We start from the raw sequence: 18,337 nt of genomic DNA on the forward strand, positions 1-18,337 counted from the left end.
GTTTCTTCAGGGGTAACCATGGCAACGCCTTTGTTTCTGAGGCCTGGCCCCGCCCCCTCCTGGTTTCTCTCTACAGCAGAGGTTGGGAGAGCTCCTTTTCAGTCCCAGCGCACCAGCGGCTCCGCTGACAGGGCCCACCAGTGAGCCGGGCCAGCCTCTAGGATGGGGGATGACAGGCTTTCTGGGCCCAGAAATTCAGCCTGGGCCCCACCCCGCCAGAGACCCCATCCACTCTCTCAGGCCCTCATCTTTAGGGGGCAGCCAAGACCTGCTCCTGCCCTCAAGGCACCCCTAGTCCCGCTGGGGGCGACATGTCAGTCCCTCCTCCTTGCTAGAAATGAGGAATCACGTTCTGAGGAGGGAGTGCAGAGGCTCCAGTGGGTCTGGCTTTGTGGAAGAGGCAGCAATGAGCAGAGCCATTTCAATGTACCACGTGGTCACGGGTAATCTATCTGTACTCTCGGGGTTGCAGGGACCCGGTACTCCTTTGTACTCTAACAGGCTTAAGCAGCAAAGAAAACAGAATAGCTCATGTAACTGAAAAGTCTAGGGCAGAGCTTGCTTCAGGTGTAGCTCTTCCAGGTGACCCACGATATCTGCTTTTGCGCTCCTCTGGGCTGGCTTCGTTCCTTGGTGGCTCCTCCCCTCATGGTGGCAAGATGCCCACTAGTAGCTCCAGACAATGCATCCTTCTCTCACCCAGCCTAGTTCTTTCTGGAGAGGTCTGTGGGTAGATGGGAGAGTCATTTGGCCTCAGCCTTCCTTCTGGCCTGAACTCTCTGACTCCCTGCAGAAGTCCCAGGGCTGACCCTCATTGGCTAGGACAGGGTCTCTTGCTCACCCCTGAACCAGTTGCCGTGACTCTGAGCAACTAGCCGGGTTCCTGTTACTCCAAACCAGACCCATGATTTAAATGGGATGAGGGTGGGAGAAATATGGTTTGCAAAGGAAAATCTGGGTGCTCATAGGCTCAGGGAGATTATTCAACTTGCCCAAAGCCACACAGAGCTGATAAGGATGCAAGCTCAGGGTCTGACTCCAGAGCTTCTGGGCTCAATCACGGAGCCACTACAGATCAGCGGGTTTTAAACAGAGGAATGAACTGTCAGGAATGCAGCCAGAGGGTAAACTGGTGCTGGGTTTTGATGAGAGATGAATGGTATGCCAAGGAAGGTGGACGACGGGGAGCCCTGCAAGACGCTTGAGCTGAGGGAGACAGCTTTGGGAGGATGATTCCCGCCTCCGCCCGTCCCTAGGGGTTGGGAACTGCGGGCGCAGAGCTACCTGCCCGCGGAGCGCCCCCGCCACCTGACTCGCTGTTTGTAAACTCAACTCGTCCAGCCACGCCCCTTCCTCCCTCTCTCCCGCCCCTTTAGGGTCAATATCTGCATAACCCCGCCTCTCCCTGCTGTGACTGGCTGCCCGTGACATCACTCTTCCTCCTGGGCGGGACTCCCGAAGGGCGGGGGGGTTGCCGCTCCCGCGAAACTAGTAGCATAGTCCCGCCTCCCGGCGCGACCCTCGGGCAGGGCGCTGATTGGGCGGGCGGCGGCTGACGCTCTGGCGCCGGGCGCTGCGAGTGGCGAGCGCGGGCTGTCAGTCTGCCCGGCGGCCGGCCGCACTTCCGCCTCGGTGTCAGCGGGTCGCGGGCCTGCGGGGCGGGGGCGGGGTGGGCGGCGAGGCTCGGCAGGCGCCGGAGGGACCGCGGTCCAGGTGAGCGGCCCGGGACCTCGGCCCGGCGTCGGCGGGGTTCGGGCGGGCGTTGGGCGGGCGGGAGGCCGGGCGGGGCCGGGGGTGGGGGGGGAGGGGAACCGGGTCCCCGTGCCCACTGCCCGCCGGCCAGGCCCGGCCCCGGCCTCCGCTCCCCAACCCCGGCCCGACCCCCGCCGTCCGCCCCGCCGGCCCGCCAGCCCGCGGCCCCGGGGAAACTTGGGAGGAAAGTTGGCGGCGGGCGGGGGGCGGCGGCGGGGGCGCCGGAAGCCGGGTGGGCTGGGAGGCCGGAGCGCGCCCGCCGGCCCCGCTGGGGGTCGGGCGGGCGGGGGCGCGCTCGGGGGTCGCACGCGCGCCGCGCGGAGGGCAGCGCCCGCGGGGACCCGGCCGCTCAGGCGACCACCTGTGGGAGGAGGGCTGGGGCGCCCCGCACCTGGCGGGCCGTCCGGCTGTCGTGCTGCGGGCGCTCCTGGTCCGGCTCGGATGTCACCCAAGTTAGACGTGAAGCTCTGATGGCACAGGGAGCCTCCGGACTTGTTGAGTGCACGCGCAGGTCAGGGCCGCGGGCAGGCGCGGGGTCGGGCCTCCCGCCTGTGCTAAAGGAGAAGCTGGGGCCAGCACGGTGCTCCGGGGGAGCCGTGCTCACGTCCTCGAGTCTTCATCCTGAATGTCAATCCAGGACCAGCTGCTGACCGACCGGAGCCAGCAGCTGCAGCGTTAGCCTCTTTTCAGGATCGCCTGGGCGCATCTGGAGACCTGGCCTCGTTCAGTTCGGTTCAGCAGGCATTTCTACCATGCCCGTCGCCTGCCTGGCCGCCTGCGGCCTGACCCCTCCAACCCAGTGGGGATGCTGGGAGGCCACAGCCCTGGGGCTCCAGGGGGACCCAGGTCCTTGTGGTTCTTTGCTGGGCAGCAAGGTGGAAGGCCCTTCCTCACGTTGTCTGCTGGGCAGTGGTTTCCTGTCTCCCCTAGCTGCAGTTCCTCCCTCTGGGACATGTGTCATTTACCTGCAGGGCTGATGAGCACTGGTGAGGCTGGTGGCACATAGTAGGTGCTTCAGATGGCTAGTTCCCTTTCCTCTTGCTTCGGACAGAAACCTGATGGGCTGTACTTCCTCCTTGTCCAGTGCGGTGCGTGCATTGTGCTGTCACTGAGAACATGACCGTGCAAGGATGATTGAGTCTCCCCGGTTGAATTTGCTTTTCCTGTTTGCATCACATGTCCTTGTGTTAATAACAGCTCCTAACTCAGGTGGCGTTAATATGTAACAGTTGTTTTCCCAGGACTGCTGTGAGCATGTTAGATCCACTTCATTCATGTGGTGCTGACATTCTTAGTGTATTCATGAGGAAGCTGAGGAACAGAGAGGTTAGGTGACTTACTCTAAGTCACACAGTAGTAGGTGAGGGAGCAGGGATTTGAACCCAAGTAGGCTGGCTTCAGAGTTTACACTCTTAAATATCTCTCCGTATTGCCTTTTGAAACCAAAATTATTTACGATCTTCTCTTTGCATTTTCTTCTGGAATATTCTAATTGCGCTGCATTGCTCTCTGTCTAAATTGTATTTCTTACAGCATATATACCTGATTTTCATTTTTTGTGAGCATGAGTGTTTATAAAACCATTTTATTTCTTCTAAAATAAAGTAATTCTCCATCCAGCGATCCCAGATTTTGCTGAAATAGTCCCCCTGCCGCCCAGCTCCTTGGTCAGCAGTGAGGTGGTTGAGGTCCGCTGCATGGAAGGCCGAGTCGAAGGAGCAGGCTGATGATGGACACACGCCCAGAACTACAAGGCTGTGGCCCGCACTCAGCTCTGAGCACACCTCCCGCGGCAGCTGTGAAGCATGCACTTCAGGCGTTCCTCGTCCCAGGCGCGTGTAGGGGTCAGACTGGTGTTCCGTGTGACACTGTCTCACGGGTACCACTTGACTTTCACCCTCGTGTCCCTTAGCCGTGCCCTGTGCCCTCCGGGAAATGCAGGCAAATGAGTCTTTTAAGATTTTATTCCTTTCAGCTAATGATAAAAGTGACGTTTGCTTTTTGGCGGGGAAGTTTTTGAAACTTGCTATGTATTCTTGTACTGTCTTCACACAGGGGGTCAGCTGTCTCTTGCAAGTGATTTCTTGAGTATTTCTGTGAAAAGCCAAGGCCTCGTCTTTTCCTGGGACTTTGTGGCGGCCATGGGGTAGGTGGGGCTCACAGTGAGGGAGAGCTGTGATGTCGGTCCTTGAGGTGGCCAGCATGTTGTATTCAGGAGTTGGGTCGTTCTGAAGGCAGTGGGGGCAGCGGGAAGTGCCTTGGCAGGGGGCACGCAGGTTCTGGCTGTGGCACTCTGAGTGGGGGCAAGGTGACTTCTCTTTTCGTGCTTCCAGGGTCTATGGCTGTAAATCGGGTTACTGTGAGGGATGTATGTGACAGTGTCGTGGCGAGTGCCCGGTATTGTCATAGGTGCTCCGCACACCTTCAGTCCCCGACCGGAGACGGTTTACGTTGACCATGATGCACAGACACACATGGATGTGGGTTAGAAGTGAAGCCAAGGGCATCTTTGGTAGGCAGGGCTACGTCCTGTTGAAATGAGTTACCGTAAACTTTCTAGTTCCGACTATTGAGGTGGGGTTGTACAGGACTTATGCAAGCACCCCTGGCCCCGTGAGGATCCCTGTAACTCAGCAGAGGGCCCTGCACGCATGTGGACGTAACCCTGCACTTCGCCGTTGGGGGCGGACACTGGGCTTAGTGTTGAGTGCGCAGTGCCTCGTGAGTGGCTCAGTTCTGAGCTTGGAGCACGGACTCGTAGCTTATTGAGACTGAGAAGGAGTTAGTGTTCGAACATGAGTGATTAATAAAAAGTACTTACGTCCTCAGGATTAGTATCTTAGGTTCTAGTACGTAGGTTCTTTAAACGCAGATTCCACGTACAGGGACTGATGTGTGTCTCTGCTGTCGGTTTTGCTCTTTCAGAGTGTTTGGTGTTGGAGTGCGTGGTGCTCGGGTTGGGGTCAAGCCCCGACTCAGAAGCATGGTGTGGGGTACGGCCCATCCCAGCAGCTCTCCTTAATAAACGTGTGGCTGAGAGCCACGTAGACATATCTGTGAACTTTATGGCGTTTTTCCCTTTTCTTTCCAAACTCAGAAAACAACTTTGGGTTATCTGGCGGAATTTCAAATCACCATTCTTTCAACTGGATCTTCAGGTTACACAAATACTATAATCTTTGTGTTGAGCTAAACAGTGGAAGTAAGCCCTTACAAACAACTGTCTTGGGGCGCCCGGCTGGCTCAGTCACTAGAGCAGGCAACTCTTGATCTTGGGGTGGTGAGTTCCAAGCCCCAGGTTGGGTATAGAGATAACTTAAAAAAAGGGTTTTTTTTTAAGATTTTATTTGAGAGAGAGCAAGATCATGAGCGGGGGGTGGGGGGGGGGGAAGGGGTAGAGGGAGAAGCAGTCTCCCCAGTGAGCAGGGAGCCAGATTCGGGGCTCCATCCCAGGACCCTGGGATCATGACCTGAGCACGAGGCAGATGCTTAACTGAATGAGCCATCCAGGTGCCCCAAAATAAAAAAAGAATCTTAAAAAAAAAAATTAAAAGGACTGTCATGAAGAAGCATGATGTTGGAAGACCATGGCCTGCTGTGTGTCTGCTCGCTTCATGTTTCTGTCAAAGTAGTGCCTGCAGGGTTGTTTTGAGACGCAGACTCTGGGATTAGTCCTGGCTGAACTGGGCCCTGGCTGCACAGCCGTGGGGCCTGACCAGGGTGGGGTGGAGGGTAGCGCTCTTCTGGGCATCATCCCACCAAGATGGTCTATTCTGGAAACCCTGGGTCCCTGGGTCCCTGTGTGCTCGGGATCTGGGGCCATCTCCAGGGCTGTGGCCTGTCAGCAGTGGGAACCGCCTGGGTGGACAGGCCTGACTGACTGCTGAGTTCATACCTTTACGAAGGGTTATAAGGTGCCCAGAGTAAGGCTTGTTCCAGGCTGGTGCAGGGGTTCTGGGGAGAGAGCGCGATATACATGAGAATGGTCTGGAGGAGAGCTGTAGGAATCCAGATTCTAGAAAAAACTATGGCAGCCACGGGGCAGGGAAGGCTGTGTGTTTTACTGAACAAAAGAAGGCTGATCAAAGGCTGGTCGTGAGAAAAGTTGAGCTGCAATCTGACACCCTGAGCCACCTGCTTGGCTGGAAAGTGACTTTTACTGCCTTAAAACCAGCGTGACTGTATGATTTAACGTCCAACCTGGAAACCTGTAGAATGAAAAGAAGCACCGTGAAGAATGACCATGGTGACAGGTGCAGTGGGGGGCATGTGGTCACACTGTCAGGTACCGGAGAGGGAGAGGGATCCTGTTGAGTTAGGTACTGAGCACCTGTGTTCCAGGGACTCAGTACCCAGAGGGAGAGGACTGCAGGAGGGGTCCCCTGTGGTGGGGGCCAGCTCCCTGAGAGGTGCTGTGGCTTCTGTCTCTACCGTAGCTGGGCTTTGGGTGGAATGCTGATTCCTGTCAGGGTAGAACCCTCCTGGGTTAGCATCCTGGGGTTCTTAAACTGGCTTCTCATCAGAAAAACCTGGGGAGTTTTGTAAGAAGTGTAGGTTCAAGGCCCAGCCTCAGATCTCCTGGATCTGGGCTTCCAGGGATGTGTGTGGCCTCCTCCCATTATTCTGATGGGCCTGGTGTGGCAGGGGTTTGGGGTGCGGGGAGGATGCTCCCTGTAGATTCTTGGATTCTCAGCACCCTGCACGGCGCTGCTGGCCTGGGGACTGCTTGACAGTTTTCTGTGAGCACAGCCCGTAGGCCGTGGTCGGAGCTCTCTGTCCAGAGTGTCCTCCCGCATTCTCTCGGGCTGCATGTTGGAACCCCTTTTTCCTGTGTCACAGAATGACGAGATGGATTAAAACAAACGTGTGTACAAAAGCTGGCATTCATCCTTGGTGCTGGATTCTAAGCTCCTGTTCCTCGAAGTGTGTGATGTGTTTCTGGCGCTCGCTGTTGCATGATAAGCAGGTTGGTCGAGTGGAGGCCAGGAACTAGACGAAGATTGTCGTGGGTGGTGGGGCGCTCCGCTCCCACCTGCTGAGCTGGGCGGCCGGCCCAAGTCCCAGCAGGAAGTGCGGCTCCCACGCTGCCGCTCCTGGGGCCAGGCTGGTCTACCCTCCACCTGCCTTACCAGGCCACCCTGTTGGCATGGAGAACGGTAAATAATCAGCGATTAACAGGAACGTTTGTTTACATAGCATGATGAGTTTGTTTACCTTCCTCAAGCCTAGAAGCGCTCTGTTTCTTGCATGCACTCCTAACAAAACCCAGCAGTCCTTGTGTGATGGCCACTAAGCCGGCCCCGCAGGTCTGGATGTGAGTCTGGATGTGAGGCAGCACCTTCTTAAGGTAGGGCTGCCGCTTGCCCGTCTATGGGAAAGCAGAGCTGGAATCTGCCCCTCGGTGCAAAAGCTATAAATTCTGTCCCGTGTCAGGCAGCTGATTTCTGTGATGATGACATGGACCTGGGGAAGGCAGAGACTGAGAGCCACACACCTCAGAACACACAGCTCCCTCCTTGTGCCCTGAAAAACGGCACCTTCATGGAGCTTCACGTGCCCCTGGATGGAACCACGTTCCACACAGGTCTCAGGAAGCGGTGTCTGAAGGTCCGTCTCTGCTCCTGCCCATAGTGAGACCCGGGTGTGAGAGGTGCCCCGGGGGGTGGGAGGCAGACAGCCACGTACAGCTCCCCTTGTGAAGGAGGCTGTGTGCATAGAGCAGGTTGTCCTGCAGCTGTGGGGATAGGAGGGCCTGACCTTTCCTTAGCGGGTAGTGAGTGCAAGTTGAGCAGTCCAGGGCTTGGAAATTAGAATGAACAGCAGGCTTGGCCCAATGTCCTTACTGTGGGTTTGGGGAAGGCTGCTGCCAATGGGACTGGCCCCTTGCTTCCGCCCCTCCCTGCTCTGCCACCTGCCTCCTTTCCACATGCGTCCAGGTGGCGGGACCACCAGAGCTTTCCAGGGCTGCCAGGCGGTCAGCGTGAAAGCCACCCATGGTCTCAGCCCAGTGAGGCCTTGGAGTGCTGTGTCCAGGATGGATGCTTAGGAGGAAGGCGTTGAGTTCATTAGCATACATGAGAGTGAGCGTTCCCTTTGTCTGACACGTCAGCCACATTTCAGGTGCTCAGAGGCTACTGCACCAGACCAAGCAGACGAGTGCGTCTCCAGCAAGACTGGAGGTTCTGCGCCATGGCTCTGGAGCCAGTGCAGCTTGAGCCTTTGTTTCCGTTAATTTTTGGTGTTTTACAGAAGGAAGAAACTGGGAACTGTGGCATAGTGGGGCATCAGTGGGGCAGGGGTCTTTAGGATTCCAGGTGACAGGTGGGTTTTGTGTGCAAAGTGGACATTTAAAGACTAAAATGCTAAAACATGAGTGACCACAAGGACCGTGTAGCCAGGAAGCACTGTCTGCCTGCAGTGGCATTGCTGTGGGAGGGGGTGAGGTCTCTGGAGGCACGGGGACATGTGGCTCCGGGCCCCTCGCTCCTGCCTAGTGGAGAGATCCAGTGGGCTGTGGCCACCTCAGGGCCGGCCTTCTCTGGGGTGTGTTAGCATCACCAGGCAGCCTTGGTTTCACTCTTCCTCATTTCCTTCTCCCTTCTCTCTGTTCTTTACTTCCCACTCGTGGCTAGTTGTGTGCGTCGTGTGCGGAACTGGGTGGCTCACACTCAGGAGTGACAGTGTTTCCTGTTCTTGGTGGGCCACTCTGCCAACATCTTGGTGTCGTGGGAGCATCTTTCCAGGGTCTGCCCACCACGCTGCCCGTGGGGAAGGAGAGGCCCTGTGGGGCGGCAGCAGAGACTTTGGTTTTCTCCATCACTAGCCTGAGGCTCCCCGTGTCGTCGGCACTGTGGATGCACACAGGTTTCCAGAAGCGTTTGGCCTTGACCTTAAGAGCCACAGGGTGCTGAGAGCCTTGCAGATGCTGATGGAGGTGGCTGCTGCCCGCTCACCTCCATTTCTGACGGGCGTGACGGAAGCCCAGTTTTAGGCAGTGAAGCCATCAGGCCTAGGGCTTTTCTTCACTGCGAGATATTTGATCACTGATTCAATCTCCTTACTAGTCAGAGATTTTCTCTTTCTTCGTGAGTTGGTCTTGGTGGGTCCTGTGTTTCTGGGAATCTGTCCGTTTCAGCAAGGGCATCCAGTTGGTTGGCGTGCCCTTGCTCACAGCGCTCTCATTCAGTCCTGTCTGTTTATGTAGACTCGGTAGTAATGTGCAATTGTAGTTGAGTATTGTCTCTCTTTATCTTCGTCTGCCTAGCTGCAGGTGATCAATTTTGTTGGTCTTATCAGAGAACCAAGTTTTGGTTTCATTAATTTTCTCTGTTTTTCTTTTCTTCTTACTCCCTTATCTCTGCTAATGTTGGTATTTGTCCTTTTTCCTTCCGTCATAAAGTTATTGATTTGAGACTTTTTTCTTATTTTTTGATGTTGGTGTTATTTCATTGAGTTCCTCTCAGCACTGCTTTCGCCACATCTCCTAAGTTCGCATATGTCGTATTTTCATTTTCATTTGTTTCTAAGTATTTTTTAATTTCCCTTGTGATGTCTTTGATGTGAATATTCCAGTTTTCCTTTTGTTATTAATTTCTAGCTCATTGCCTCACAGGCAGAGGAGATGCTTTGCATGAGGTCTAGTTTGTACAGTCTGTTGAGCTGTAATTTGTGGCCTAACGTGCGGTCTCTGCTTGACACTGTCCCGTGTGCTTGAGAAGAACGTGTGTCTGCTGGTGCTGTTGGGTGGCGTGTTGTGTGTGCGTCTTCAACCCGCTTGGTTGGTGGTGTGAAGTCCTCTGTTCCCTTATATACCTTCCGTCTGGTTGATGCTTGCCAATGCATCTTTAAATTATTAAATAGAATTTATTTATTTACTTATCTATAAAAGTACTTTTAGAGTTTTCATATTGCTAATGTCTTTTCCTTTCTTTGTGAAGATCACACCTAAGTTGCCTTGCCTGTGTTTTATTTTTTATTTTTTTATTTTTTTTAAAGATTTTATTTATTTATTTGAGAGAGAGAATGAGAGATAGAGAGCACGAGAGGGAAGAGGGTCAGAGGGAGAAGCAGACTCCCTGCTGAGCAGGGAGCCCAATGTGGGGACTCGGTCCCGGGACTCCAGGATCATGACCTGAGCCGAAGGCAGTCGCTTAACCAACTGAGCCACCCAGGCGCCCGCCTTGCCTGTTTTTTATAGAGAAGAGAAGTAACACACAGTTCATCTTTCTAGTGAGTTGACCATGAAGATTAATCTCTGGGTCCCTTAGCTAGTCACTTACTCCGATGTGAGTAGGTCTGCTTTTCTAGGAGAACCGTACAGGTGGCTATGCAAGACTGGAGTGGTATTTGTGCAGGTGTACTTGTATTTGTACAAGTGGTAGTGGGACCTTTTGCATTTGGAGCCAGGCTCCTGGACGTATGGATGGCAGTCAGTGCCTGCTGTAAAGAGAGCTGGATGGGGCTCTTCTCAAGGGGGTGGGCGTTTTGTGGGAGACTGGGAGGAATGGAGGGGTGTCCTGGGCTGGTGCCCCCGTGAAGAGGCTGGGAGTGAGGATTCACTTCAACCCCTGGTGGGAGGTCCCCACGTGGAGGGATCAAGACCTCTGCCTCCTTCGTCTGTTCCCTCCATGAGGCCAGGTCAGCCCTGTGGCATCGCCCTTGGGCCTAAGGGCAGTGCAGAAGGACAGCAAGATGACAGGAAGTCAGTGAAGATGCGCGGTACAGGCTTAGTTTCCTGGGTTTTCTCTGCAGTTAGAAGAGGGGACAGTTGAACAGAAACAGCTAATTAAAAAAAAAAAAAAAAAGTCCTTTCCTGAAATACTGTCTTCATGGATGCACAATAAAGTCTGCCTGAAGAAGAACATATGTAGGAAATATTAAATTCTGCCTTCTTGTTGATGGTGTTTCTTGAACAGTTGACTTTCTGTACATCCGTCTACTGTGGTAGAGGGCTGAGTTACAAAGCCTAAGTGCCCCTCGGGTGCATAGCCTTCTTGCTCGGGGGAGGGGGGCTTTATGCGCACGGCCCTGCACTCCCCTGCACAGGGTGTGTGGGTCAGATTTGGGGGTGGGAGACCCACGTCCAGCACTGCAGGCGGCCCAGCCTGCAGGCGGATGACCAAGCGCTGCAGGGCCCAGGGCAGCGGGAGCCCCCTCTTGTGCGACGAGGTCAGGTTGCTGGGTGGGCATGTGAAGGACCCAGGGCTGGAATGCTCATGGGAAGCCTGCCCCACAGAGGCCTCCCAGAGGCCCCCCCGCCCCCAGGCCTGGTACCAGGTGGCAGTTGGAGGGTGTTTGTGGAAGGCGTGAGGGAAATCGCCGTTTTGTGTTGATGGTCTGTGGCAGTGGGGAGTTCGATTACCCAGGCAAAAAGAAGAAGACCGCTCTTTCAGGAATTACCTCGAGACTGTTGGATTTAATTACTGAACTTGTAAAATGTGAGCCAGCCTGAAGGGTGCTGTGAAAATTCCGTCGTTGACCTCGTGGAGCGCTCGTGTGGGGTTGATGAGCGAGGCCTTCCAGGCGGGGTCCGGTACTCAGCGGTGGCCTGGCTGATAGCCAGCGTTTGTCCAGCCTGACAGAGCCTCAGTGTAAAGATTTCCATACATTTTGATTGACTTACTATTAACATTAGGACTTTTGTTCTGGGTGAGAAAGTGTATAAAAAAGGAAAATGTCATGGCCTTTAAGGTACCTTTTATCTTGGGAGATTTTCAGCGTACAGGAAGGCAGGCGGCAGAGCCCGAGGGCCCCCTGCGCGGACACCCTGGCTTCCGCAGTGACCGGCTTCGGCTGCAGGTCGGCCCTGCCCTCTGCTTCCAAGTTACTTTGCGGAAGCTCCCAGCATGTCCTTCTGTCCACACGGATTTCAACGTGTAGCTCTAAAGAGAAGGCCCCTTGTAAAGAATGCCATTATGACACCTGTGCCTTTTTTTAAAAAGTACCTTATTTGAGGTTTAATTGATGTACGACGAAGTAGCCATATGTAAGCCGTACAGTATGTTTTGACCTACGTACGCACCCCTGACACTACCCCCTCAGTCAGGATCGCAGGCCGGCCTCCACTGTCCACCGCGCTTTCGTCCTGGGCAGTGCCTGCCCGACCGTTCCCGGGTGTAGTTGGATGCGTAGCTGATGGGCCCCAGCACCCGGGAGACCACCCTCCCCGCGCCCTCTCCGTCCTTTGTGGTTTGTTGCTCCGAGTAGCTGGGTCTGTCCTGCACACTTCCCGAGAGTCTGGGTTTTGCCGACTCTGTCGTCAGGCTGGAGCTCAGCATGTTTCTCTGTGTTCCTGACGGTGGTGGTTAGAGCCGGAGGCCGGGCCACGTCTGGGCTGGAGTTTCTGGGCGCAACGGCAGAGAGGGGGCGGCCCGCTCCTGTGCAGGGGGCACCTGGTGCACCCGGTTCGGGTTCCGCGGCGCTGCTGGTGGGCGGCACGGGGACGGCGCAGGACGCGGTCACTCGTCCGGCTCACGCAGCAGTGCCGTGCCCGCACTCTCACTGCCTCTGCACGGATTTGTCAGCCCGGCTGTCAAGGGGCAGTTCTCTGTCGTTTGGCCAGACGGCAGCCCAGAGCCCGCGCAGGAAAGAAGGCTGGGTGGTGGCTTGGTGCTCCCCTGTTGCTGACTGGTTTCAGAAGGGTGTGTGGGCATCCCCCAGGATGACCACCTTGTCTCCTTCTCAGCATCTGTAGGAGCCCGAGCGCTTAGCTGTGTCCGACGTGTCTCCGTCTCTTGCTGTGTGCTGGCGCTCGGTTGGTTCCCTTGTTGCAGGGGGAGCCTCTGTGGCTCATCCTGAGCCTTGTGACACGACCCGCTGGCTTCTTGCTGCCTGAGAGGGGCCTGGATTCCGCCATTTCTCCTCCAGGGACCCTGGTTCCTTTGAGTGGCTTCCAGAGGGGCCGAGCAGGTGGCTGTGTGTTGTAGATGGGACAGGTCATGTCAGCGAGGAATTAGAGGAAGCAGTAACTTCTCTAACGTGCTCAGGCAACAAATCCTGGACTGCTGAGGGAGGCTTTGTATGGGTGTTTCCAGAAGCTGCCCAGTGCCTGGCTCCGCATGGTGGGCAAGAGAAAGCTATCTCTGAGAGAACCTTTCAGGGCAGGAAGAATGGAGTAACTTCATGCCGATTTGTTTCAGAGTGTGGAAGCTCACGTATGCTCAGGACAGGGCCAGGGATGAGCCGCTTTGGAGTCATCAGCCAGCACTGTGTCACCACTTCAAGGTTGGAGGGCACGTCCCTCCCTGGGGACCATCTGCGCCTTCACTGCCCTCGGAACCGGGAGGAGGGCTGTGGGCCTCACCTCGGTGCTACTAACACAGTTAGACATAGATTCAGCTTGTTTTCATAAAAAGTCATAAAAAGTCAAACCTTTTGGGACAAGGGTGATCTTCTGCTTCAGTCTCTTACTGTTTATAAGATACTGCTCTTCATAAAGGGATGAGTGAGTTCTGCTAAAATAATTTTGAGAAAATATAAGTCGATTTCAGTTTGTGTCAATAGCAGCTCACTTATCCAGCTGCCTTAATTCTTTGGGATGGAAACTTGGTTTAAAGTCAGCGTGACACACGTACCCGAACATCACTGTGTACTTTCTTGTTTGCAGCGACCTTCAGCGGGAGGTTCTGGGGTGTGTTAGAACCCCAGACGTGTGAGCACCTCACCACAACTGACCTGCCCTTCCGCCTGTCCAGCAACTTCCCCTACCTCAATCATTCTGTGGTTTTCTTTTTTAAAGAGGGGAGAGGGGAGAGAGAGCGCGAGCGCATGAGGTGGGCGGGGCAGAGGAAGAGAATCTCAAGCAGGCTCCACACCTGGCGCAGAGCCCATTGCGGGGCTCGATCTCACAACCCTGAGATCACGACCTGAGCCTTTAAAAACAAGAGTCAGAGGCTGAACTGAACTGCACCCCTCATTGTTTTCTTTTTAAAAATTTGTTATTATTTTTAAAAGTGGAAGTATAGTTGACACAATGTTACATTAGTCTCAGGTGTACAACCCTGTGATGCTGGCTCACAAGTGTAGCTGCCATCTGTCACCACGCCGCGCTGTCCCAGCGCCATCAGTGACATCCCCATGCTGGGCCTTTGATCCGTGACCGTTCACTCCACAGCTGGAAGCCTGGCCCTCCCCCTCCCCCTGGCAACTGTCAGTCTCTTCTCTGTATGTACAGGTCTGTCTCTGCTTTGTGTTTGTTTCCTTGTTTATTCATTTGTTTTTCGGTTCCACATATAAGTGAAATTGTATGGTATTCGTCTTTCTTTGACTTGTTTCACATAATAATACTCTTTAGGTTTATTCATGTTGTTGCAAGTGGCAAGATTTCATCCTTTTTATGGCTGAGTAATATTACACACACACATTATCTCTGTCCATGGACACTTTGTTGCTTTTGCATCTTGGTTGTTGTAAATATTGCTGCAGTAAACATAGGGGTGCATTTATCTTTGAGAATTAGTGTTTTTGTTTTCTTTGGGTAAATACCCAGCAGTGGAATTACTGGATCACGAGATGATTCTGTTTTTAGCGTTTGAGGACCCTCCATACTGTCTTCCACAGTGGCTGCAGCAGTTTGCATTCCCACCCACAGTGCATGAGGGTTCCTTTTTCTCCACATCCTCACCGACACCTGCTGTTTCTTGTGTTGTTGATTCTAGTGTTTAACATTTTCTTATACAACTGTGGATAATGATTTTTAAAAATAACTTAAGGTGATTACTTATTAATCTATTATTCATTGATGGATATTTACATTGTGAATGCTTCTCTCATATTTTTTGAAATCATACATTTGTTAGATCATTTAATTTCTTTGCTTAAATTGTAATTGAGATTGATTTCAAGAATGGTGATTGGGTATTTTTTAAACGTCTCTAAACCATAAAACTTTTGAAAGCTAAGTATACAGAAATGTGTTTCCCCTTAGATCTCCAGTGCCTGTTGGGTTTTTACCAAAAGGAAAGTTGACAGCATATGATTCCTTACACGTCAATGTAGGTCCAGTACAATGACTTCGTAGAAAGGCCGAGACCAGGTGGCAAGGGAGCCCGGCTACCGAAGGATGAACGGCGAGGAGGAATTCTTCGATGCCGTCACAGGTGAGCGGGGCAGGAACTGACTCCGGGGCCACGGTGTCCCGGTCCCAGACTTGGTCTTGGGGGCATGAGAAGGCTCGGTAAAGCCGTGCAGGCGAGAGATGGGAGCATTCCCTGGCACTGACAACTCAGCAGAAGCATGTGGGGGGAGGCTCTGGGCCACAGGTGATAACAAGAAAGGGCAACTGAGTTTCATCTTTAAGAGTTACCCTGGAGTGTAGATGCTTTTATTTGCATCCCTAAGTGAGATGCTCAGTTTTCTTTCGTCATTTGTAGTCACACTGATCAAGCCTTGCTGTCTTCACGTTAGAACTGATCTGGTCTAGCTTCGCCCAAGACCGTTGTCGAGACTGATACGCAGCCTGCCGTCTGTCCCATAGACGACAGTGTGAGCCTGCCAGGAACTAGCGCGTGGCAGGGCCTATGTGTGCGTGTGCGGGGGTGGGCGCAGGGAAGGGGAGGGCAGGCTGGGCTGGCCCAGCTCACGCCGACTTCGAACGGCCTCTTCTCCCCGTCACTGGGAAGAAGCCCCAAGCACCTGAGGGGGAAGTGCGCAGTGACCGTGTGCTCCTCACAACCCTTGACGTCGAAGCCGGCCATTCCTTCTCTGCCCGCCATCCCTCACGATCAACATTTGGAACGTTGTGTGTTGTCTGCTGAGGACCGTTAGTGGTGGGAAGGGCCTTCAGGAGACTCTTGTAGTCCAGTTCCCCGCTCGTTAGGTAGAGGACTCTAACCGCAACTCTGCACTACTTCTCAGGGCCAGGTTTTTAGTGACGGACTCTCGGGTCAGCGGGGCTCCTTGTGCCTGCTCGATTGCCGTGACTGTGCCCTCTGGGCCTGCTTGCTGGCATGTGCCGCCCCGTCGGTCTCGTGGAGCCCCCACAGGGCTCTCGGGGCGTCCGTCGCCCTGCAGCTGCGCCCCTCCCCTCAGACCCAGGGTCACAGTGCGTTGGTGGACGGGCAGCCCCAGACTACTGACTTCTTTGAAGCCCAAGAAGCAGGAGGCGCTGAGCTGCCCATGGTTTTCAGAGGCCAGATTATTCAGTCCTCTTCCGTGACCTTGTGGCTGCAGTGCTCCTCCTAGATGTGCTCCCAGGAAGCGCGTCGGTCTGCCTGACCTGCTCCTCAGTCACCGCTCGCAGCTGACTCCTGCCAAGCACGGTGGTCGGTAGGGACTCCGGCCCTCGGGTCACCGGGCCCTTGCGGGGGCGACTACATCTGGGAGCAGGGGAGCCAGCCTTGCCGCACCCCTCTCTTCGGGGTCTCGTAGGAAGTTTCCTTTCGCCTGGGACCAGTGTAGCCAGATTCCTGAATGTCTCTGGACTTGGCCTGGAGGGCTTTCTCCAGAGAGGACTTGAGCTTTGTGCAGCGTGCCGCTTGGAGAAACTTCCATCTCTGCCTCTGCGCACGGCAGGGCCACGTCCCTGAGACAGAGGCGGAGGCAGCTGTCTGGGGACAGTGCTTTCTCACCTCAGTCCTTTGGTTCTAAACCAGATAATAGAAGAAAAGCACCACGTCTCCCAGTGCAGTGACGCAGCCTGGAGAGACGCAGAGTGCTGACTGCGTCACTGCGGAGGACTGGCCTGACTCTAGCTCTGTGGAGAAAGTAGGACAGAGTATCCAAACCCAGCACGGACCGGATGAATGGCTTGGTAGGCAGCTGCTTCGGCCAAGGATCAGCACTTGGTGGGCAGCTGCTTCAGCCAAGGATCAGCACTTGGTGGGCAGCTGCTTCGGCCAAGGATCAGCACTATTAAAGGGGAAAGTTTTATTTTTTTATTTTCTATTTTATTTTTTAAAAATTTTATTTATTTGAGAGAGAGAGAGCACAAGCAGGATGAGGGTCAGAGGGAGAAGCAGACTCCCCGCTGAGCAGGGAGCCCGACTTGGGGCTTGACCCTGGGACTCCGGGATCATGACCTGAGCCGAAGGCAGACGCCCAACCGACTGAGCCACCCAGGCGCCCCAAGGGGAAGGTTTTAAGGTGCATGGAAAACGTGTACAGAAACAGACCGACCTGTTAGAAGTGTGTGCCTCCGAGTAATCAGATTACAGGTGATTTCAGGCTTCTTGGCTTATCTGTCTTTTCTGTTTTCTACAATAAATATGTGTTATAGATGAAAATGTTTAACCTGTTTACATAGTGTTGGCTTGATCTGAGGAAAGACTTCAGCATGATTGTCAGCGATGAGTTGCCTTGTTTTCCTGGGTGCACATTCAGGCGGGACCTCCCAGCAATGAGGGACCCGTGCAGACAGGGACACTGGCGGACGGTGGTCAGGCAGGGGGTCTCCTTAAGAAAGGAACAAGGGGCGCCTAGGTGGCTCAGTCACTTAAGCCTCAGCCCGGCTCTTGATTTCGGCTCAGGTCATGTCCTCAGTCAGGGTCCTGGGATCAAGCCCCACATGGGGCTCTTCACTCAGCAGAGTCTGCTTCTCCCTCCGCCCCTCCCCCCTGCTCGTGCTCTGTGTCTCTCAAATAAATACATCTTAAAAAAAGAAAGAGTGAAGTTTAGGCTGGGGATTAAGTAGATGTTGCTCTTAGGTAGGTAGCAAGATCAGAGGTGACAGGCTGTTTGAGGGAATATTGATCATTTAGGAGGCTCGTTTTTGACAAACCTTGCAGAGCCATTGTATGGTAAGTATCAGTGCTACATCTTGCGAACCTGTCAGCGTGGAGGAGCCGGAGAGAGGATTTTGTGCGTGTTCTCAGGAAAGTATAGTAGCAGACTTGTTTATGTTTCGGGTCTGGCAGCGCTCCCCCGCCTGGCCTTATGCCCTGGGCCTCGTCTTCCTCTGCCAAGTGAGGGGCTGGTGGGAACTCAGCTCCCGCTGCGTCTCGTGTCGCCCCTACAGTGGTCACGGCCACGGCTGCGGCTGAGCACTGCAGTCCCGGAGCCCCTTCCCTGGGTGGGCGGGCTTTGTTCTGGCAGCCGCGGCTCAGTGCTGGCGAGCCCAGGAGCAGAAGGCGTGTGCCTCAGTGGGCCGTACCGGCTGATGTGAGAGGAAGCGGGCCTCCTTTCCCCTGTAGCAGCCTGTTCCTTTGGGAGAAGGCCCTCCTGGTGGGGAAGTCCTCAGGAACCCACTGCCTGAGCTCTCTGTTGATGTGGGATGCTTGCAGAGCTTCAGCTGCTCATTCCACGCTTGGGTTCTTGCTCACGGGCCTGAGAGTCCGGCAGGGCGTTCCTGTACTAAAGAAGCTACTGCCATGGCCTGTATTCTAGAACAAAACCTTGTGCAGGGGCAGAACACGCTGCAGCCTCAAGGTGGGCCTGAGGGCCATCGGGGCGGCCCGCCGCACAGGGTGTGAGCCCTGACCGGAGCAAAGACAGACCGCTCTCTGCCCGACAGCAGAACCCCGGGTGGCGGCTGCGTCTGAGCTGCTCGTGGGAAAGCCCCCTGAGAGCAAGCACACCTGCATTCTCTGCCTCGGCCTGGGGCTCTTGCTGGGCAGAGCTAATGGTTGCAGCATGTGTCAGTCAGAAACCA

The 18,337-nt window shown here is 54.5% G+C and overlaps 1 protein-coding gene across 4 annotated transcripts in view; it reads left to right on the plus strand.

Annotated features, from left to right (window-relative positions):
* The first annotated feature begins 1,571 nt into the window (after positions 1–1,571).
* ADRM1 (adhesion regulating molecule 1) overlaps positions 1,572–18,337 on the plus strand; it is a 54,148-nt gene continuing 37,382 nt past the window's right edge. Inside the window, exons 1-2 of one of the 4 annotated variants that reach the window (XM_027623926.1) lie at positions 1,572–1,713; positions 14,749–14,849. In XM_027623926.1, the coding sequence (XP_027479727.1) occupies positions 14,813–14,849 (37 nt within the window). In that variant the 5' untranslated portion in view covers positions 1,572–1,713; positions 14,749–14,812. Of the gene's footprint in view, positions 1,714–14,748; positions 14,850–16,751; positions 16,905–18,337 lie in introns of those variants that run through there. The other 3 variants (XM_027623923.2, XM_027623925.2, XM_027623924.2) reach the window with 3 other exon arrangements.

The sequence above is a fragment of the Zalophus californianus genome, chromosome 8 (genome assembly GCF_009762305.2).
Source record: "Zalophus californianus isolate mZalCal1 chromosome 8, mZalCal1.pri.v2, whole genome shotgun sequence".
NCBI lineage: Eukaryota > Metazoa > Chordata > Mammalia > Carnivora > Otariidae > Zalophus > Zalophus californianus.